The sequence below is a fragment of the Boleophthalmus pectinirostris genome, unplaced genomic scaffold, assembly GCF_026225935.1.
Source record: "Boleophthalmus pectinirostris isolate CB_2022bp ecotype Guang Dong unplaced genomic scaffold, ASM2622593v1 HiC_scaffold_10, whole genome shotgun sequence".
Lineage (NCBI taxonomy): Eukaryota > Metazoa > Chordata > Actinopteri > Gobiiformes > Gobiidae > Boleophthalmus > Boleophthalmus pectinirostris.
The window spans coordinates 32,872,390-32,878,852 of record NW_026570971.1 but is presented as its reverse complement, the minus strand read 5'-3'; the positions used below and the strand labels follow the sequence as shown (position 1 = coordinate 32,878,852).

The window sequence follows — 6,463 nt, the reverse complement described above, 5'->3', positions numbered from 1 at the left end:
ACCAAACCAGACCAAGTTACAGGTCAGATCTATGGAGAGGCTTTCTAGGTATTTTTGAGCTATAAAACCGCCTGTAATTGAATAAAAAAAAAACAACAACAAAAAAATCCCCAAAATATATGCACAAATCTGCCATTCACTCGTTATCTGCCTCCTCCTCCTCTTTTAAGTTTAAACTTTTCAGAGCAATGACATCCATAGAAATACGCAGGTGATGGACCCATCCATCCATCCATTTTCTTCCACTTTATCCAGTGCCAGGTTGCAGAGGCAGCAGTCTAAGCAGGAACTCCCACACTTCTTTTCTCATGCACACTTCTTCCAGCTCCTCCGGGGGGACCCAGGCCAGCCCAGAGACATAGTCCTTCCAGTGTGTCCTGGGTCTTCCCCGGGGCCTCCTCCAGGTGGGACATGCCCTGAAAACCTCTCGAGGGAGGTGAGCAGATGCCCGAGGCACCTCAACTGGCTCCTCTCCATGTGAAGGAGCAGCAGCTCTACTCCAAGCTCCTCCCATGTGGCTGAGCTCCTTACCCTATCTCTAAGTGAGCACACAGACACCCTGTGGAGGAAACTCATTTCAGCCGCTTGTATCCACGATATCGTCCTTTTGGTCATTACCTAAAGCTCATGACCATAACTGAGGGGAGGAACAAAGATTGACCAGTAAAATTCACTCATGAAAAAGGGAGCTAACAGGTGACCTTCTATCGATAGATAGATCACCCTTAACAGTCGCCCATGCAGAACCTGGACACAGATCACTGAGTGATTGGAGTTGTACAATATCAACAAGACTCTAAAGGCCTTCACTGCAAACTCGATGCAGTTGTGGAAAACCACTTTTGAAGCCAATGGGAAGTCACTTGCCCGACTGTTCAGTCAACCAGGTAACAACATTAGAACATGACTCAAAGCTCTCAAGTGTCACTTTTGTGTATCTTTAAGTTAATGAAAAGCTTTTTCCTGAGCTGTGGGACTAAGAAAAGTAAATTAAAAATACTTGAAGTTTTGTGCAGCTTTTTCCAGTCATTATTCTGTCTTTTCTTTCACAAAAAGCTGATAATCTGAAGCAGAAAATGCCCCGCTCCTCCTGAAGTCTGAAAACACGTCTGAACAGAGACACGTCTGATCTGATGAACCTAAAGTCCAACTCTGTTCCACCTCAAGACGTTTACACAAAAGACGGGATTTCCCCTCATCAGGAAAATGGACGGAGAGAGAGAAGGAGGGAGAGAGAAATAGAGAGAGAGAGAGAGAGAGACAGGGGAGAGAAGGAGAGAGGGAGATCCAGAAAGAGGGAGTGGTGGTGGAGGAGAGACGAAGGGGTAGAGAGGGAAAGAGACAGTATTAAAAAGAAAGAAAGGGGTGAGATAGAGGTTAGGAAGAGAGAAGGAGAAAGAGTGAAAGAGAGAGAGGGATAAGAAGAGGAGGTGGAAGAGTGAAATAAAAGAGAGAGAGAGATGCAAAGTGAGAGAAAGGAGAAGGACTGAAAAAGAGGGAGAGAGGCAGTGGCAGAGAATAAAAAAAGGATGGAGAGAAAAAAAGAGGAGTGGGACATGCAGGAGCGCTGCAGGTCAGGGGGGCGGGGCTACAGTTTGACTGACAGCTGAGAGAAGGTTATAAATGGTGCAGGTTTGGGGCTAAACACAAGAAGAAACAGACTCTGGAGCTTTTATTTTTCACTTTTTCTGCACAAGAAGAAAGAAAGGATGAGGATTCACTTCAGGAAGTTTGGAAGGTTTGTTATATTTTTGTATTTATTTTATTTTATTTATTTTTTGTTTTTATGTCGTGCTTTTATGTGTGATATTAATTTAGATTTTATTTTTTTTATTATTTTTTTTTTACAAAACTGAATTAACTTCTCTCCTCCTCATCCCTTCTTTCCCCTACCTGTCTTCTCTCCTCCTCTGCTTTCCCCCTTCTCTCTTTCTTTTGCCTCCTCTCTTGCATGTCTTTCTTACTGATTTCCCCTCTCCTCTCTTCTCCTCCTTCTCTCTCCTTTTTCTCCATCCCTGCTCCTCTATTGCTTCATCTCCCTCTTTCTCCACTACTTCCGTTCTCTCTCCTCTTCCTTAGTTTTTTCCTCTCCCTTTCCTTTCTTTCCTCTCTCTCATCTATCTGGCTCCACTCCTCTCTTTCTTATCCTCCCTTCTCTTGTCACTCTCTCCTCTCCCTTTTCTTCCTCTCTCTCCTCTGTCCCTCTTTCTCTCGTTTCCTCTCTCCAGTCCACCCCTTCTCTCCCTCCTCCTCCTCCCTGTCTTCTCTCCTCCCTCTCTCCTCTCCTCCTCCTTCTCTCTCCTCCTCCATCATCCCTTCTCTTCTTCTCTTTTCTTCTCTCTCTCCAGTCCCCCCCTCCTCTCCCTGCTCCTCCTCTTCTCCTCCGTCGCTCCCCCTCTCCTGTCCTCCTCCGTGGTGAATCTTCGTCGTTTCACAGGTTGTGCGGTCAGAGAGTTCACGTTTCTGGCTAAAAAACCGGGCTGTGGAGGACTGCACATCACCACAGACGCCTGCTGGGGGCGCTGCGAGACCTGGGAGGTGAGACATGCACACACACACACTTATACATAAACAACACGCACGCACACAGAGACGCACACGCACACACACACACACACATATACACACATATACACATACACACACGCACATGTATACACACACATGCACACATTTACACACATATATATAGACATACACACAGATATATACACACATGCACACAGATATATACACACATGCACACACACACGCATGCACACACACACACACACACTTATATACACACCTGCACACACACACACACTTATACATAAACACACACACACACACACACAGACGCACATATACACATACACACACGCACATGTATACACACACATGCACACATTTACACACATACACACATATATACACACATACACACAGATATATACACACATGCACACACACACGCAGGCACACACACACACACACACTTATATACACACCTGCACACACACACACACACACACGCATGCACACACACTTATATATACACACACACACACCCCTATATACACACACATATACACACATGCACATATATACACACATATACACACATGCACATATATACACATACACACGCACACATACACACGCTTATATATACACATACACATGCACATATATACACATACACACGCACACATACACACGATCATATATACACACACACATATACACACGCTTATATATACACATACACATGCACATATATACACATACACACGCACGCATACACACACTCATATATACACATACACACACACACATATATATACACACGCACAGACACACACCCGCATGCACATATATATATATACGCACACGCACACACACACGCACATATTTACACACATGCACACACACACATATATACACACGCACACACACACAATATATACACACGCACACACACACACACACACACACATATTTACACACATGCACACACACACACTCACATTACACACATACACAAACACACCTGCACACACATGCACATACACACGCACATATATATATACACACACCTGCACACACACACTCACTCACTTTAACTTGGAAAAAACATTTGCTTCTAAATTTAAAAAGAGAAAACAAGAGGATTTTTTTTTCAAGTGACAAAAACAAAACACTGCACTGATATTAAACTATTAAAGTGGATCTACTGCTACTACACCTGATGTCATCAACACTCCCTGGCAGTGTGATGCTAACTGAAAGCACTGCTCTGTCTGAAGCTCTGTTACTCAAGTTAGATGTTAATCTGATCTTTATTTGAACACAGACCAGAAAGATCTGACTTAGTTGGACCTACAATAGATGAGATGGTTTGTGTTGTGTGTCACTCTCACCTTTTAGTTGAAAATCAAACACCTCAACAAGACCATGAACCCTCGCACTGATCACAGCCTCCTGAAAATATGCTGTTTAAATACATTCTTTCTTCTTCTTTAGTCTTCAGACAATCTTTAAACTTTGTATCACATTTTATATAACACTTTTCCACCTTCAAGGCTCAAAGCTCTTTACAACAAGGAACCACTCACCCATTCACACACCAGAGTACACAGACACTGGGGGTGGTAAGTGTCTTAGCCAAGGACACAAGAACAGCATTCATCTGTGGGAGCTGGAATTGCACCTCCAACCTGTGGCTCAGTGGATCTGACCGCTCACCCAATGATGTTTATGTCGAGAGACGGATTCGAACCACCAGCTTTCAGATCAGTGGACAAACTGAGCTCCTGTCACCATAGTGTCACTATGGAAATTGCTGAATATTTTGCCAATAGAAATTACAGAACACCCCCAGCGTGATGTCACTGCAAAGTACAAATTGTGCTAAATGAACTTTTTACAGCATTGAAGCATCTTCTCACTGTTTCCTTCACTGAGTCTTTCCACGGTTCTTCCACAAAAGCACAATGTGTCTTTAAAGCACCTTTCTGTTTGTTTCATGGTGTTTAGAGCTGCTCTGGTGTTTAGTCTGAATGTTCTGTGAACCCAAATGTTTTCAGCAGCTGCAGTTACTCGCACACACTCAAACGAGTTAGAATAATAAAATAAGTAAGTAAGTGTTTTATTTATATAGAGCTTTTCAGAGACATTTGTCTCGCTTTACAGAGCGTTATTCATTCACTCCACATCTGGTGGTAGTAAACAGCTGCCCTGGGGCAGACTGATGGAAGCATGGCTGCCAGCCAATCAGAGACATCAGTCCCTCTGACCACCACCATCACTCACACACTCCACTTTCATACTAGGCAATGTGGGTGAAGTGTCTTGCCTAAGCACACAACAACAGTTTTTGTGACTAGCGCCTCCTGTGGCACCTGATTTTCCCAGTGTCTCCTGTCCAAATATTAAACAGACCCGGCCCTGCTGAACTCTGACATCTGACGAGATCAGGTTTTGACAAACTGCTATGGCCACAACAAAACAACATCTTTCAGTTCGTGGTTCCTCTCATCATTAAATCTGCTCAAAGGTCCAGAAATCAGATTAGAATCAGATTTTGGTGCATGTGAACAAAGCCACAGAAAGAGAAAGAGCGCCTCCTAAAGATGCTTTCAATTTAAAAAGCTTCTTGAACAGGTGTGTCCAAAGGGTGGCTCGTGGGCCAAACTGGGCCCATGAGCTCATTTGTCCCACAGAGCGACGCTGAGATTTATAAGAAAAATGTGTTTTGATTCCATTCTGTTCTCCACTGACCACCTTTCTCCTCCTCTTTTCTCTCCTCCCATTCCACTCTCGAGTCCCCCTCTCCCTCCTCCTCCTCTCCTCTCTCGAGTCACCCTCTCCTCCCTCTCTTCCCTTTCATTTAAAACCACACTGGAGCTTGTGGTTGCCAGATAAACTCCTCTTTCTCTCTTTCAGAAGCCGATAGTGGCGCCTCTGTTCATCGACCACCTCTTCTACTCCATCTCTCCTCCCCTTCATCTCTCCAGTCTTCTCTTCCTCTCCTTATTCCTCTTTGTCCTCCCTCTCTCCATTTTCATTTAAAACCACATTTGAGCTTGCAGTTGCCAGATAAACTTTTCCTCTTTCTCTCCTCAGAAGCCGATCGTGGACCCTCCGTTCATCGACTCGTATCAGAGAGTTTGTACGTACAACTCCTCTCGCCTCGTCACCGTCAAACTGCCCGACTGCGGCGCCAACGTCGACCCGAACTACAGCTACCCCTCTGCCCTGAGCTGTGAGTGCGGCCTGTGCCAGACCAGGACCACCGAGTGCATAACATCTGCGTGAAACACCTGTCAATCAAACACAAGACCCTGCCCACCACTCCAAAGACCCGCCCACACCTTTCCTCTGAGCTGCGTTTCACGATGTTGCCTTCAACAGTCTTGCTCCTGATTGGCTCTTTGGTTGCTGTGATACTCGGCATCGGAAGTCCAACTACGGAACCCCAGATTTGCCCATATAACTGCTAACCTCTGTGAGCTTCATTTGACTGGAGCCGAACGTTATGGGTGACGTCACACTCCCTTTGTCCACTTCTTTCTACAGACCACAGGAGTGTCAAACCAGGACCACCGAGAGCACCACATCTGTGTAACCTAGCTGTCAATCACACCTAAGACCCGCCCACACACACCTGAGACCCGCCCACTCACACCTAAGACCCGCCCACACACATCTAAGACCCGCCCACACACACCTAAGACCCGCTCACACACACCTAAGACCCTCCACAACACACCTAAGACCCGCTCACACACACCTAAGACCCGCCCACACCTAAGACCCGCTCACACACACCTAAGACCCGCTACACAACTAAGACCCGCTCACACACAACTAAGATCCGCCCACACACCCAAGACCCATCCACACACACCTAAGACCCCCACAACACACCTAAGACCCGCTCACACACACCTAAGACCCACACACACCTAAGACCCGCTCA

At 45.6% G+C, this 6,463-nt stretch overlaps 1 protein-coding gene across 1 annotated transcript; it reads left to right on the top strand.

Moving 5' to 3' along the window:
- The first annotated feature begins 1,353 nt into the window (after positions 1–1,353).
- Positions 1,354–6,132, top strand: LOC110153419 (glycoprotein hormone beta-5-like). Its single transcript, XM_055159523.1, has 3 exons — positions 1,354–1,738; positions 2,349–2,538; positions 5,608–6,132. The coding sequence occupies exons 1-3, from the start codon at positions 1,710–1,712 to the stop codon at positions 5,797–5,799; spliced, it is 411 nt and encodes a 136-aa protein (XP_055015498.1). The 5' UTR covers positions 1,354–1,709; the 3' UTR covers positions 5,800–6,132.
- The last annotated feature ends 331 nt before the right edge of the window (positions 6,133–6,463 follow it).

Bases quoted from the DNA above. Each gene is read 5' to 3' on its own strand.
- LOC110153419 (XM_055159523.1), top strand. From the start codon at position 1,710: ATGAGGATTCACTTCAGGAAGTTTGGAAG. The intron at 1,739-2,348 runs GTTTGTTATATT...CTCTCTCTCCAG, and splicing joins CACTTCAGGAAGTTTGGAAG to TCCCCCCCTCCTCTCCCTGC. The intron at 2,539-5,607 runs GTGAGACATGCA...TTCTCTCCTCAG, and splicing joins GGCGCTGCGAGACCTGGGAG to AAGCCGATCGTGGACCCTCC.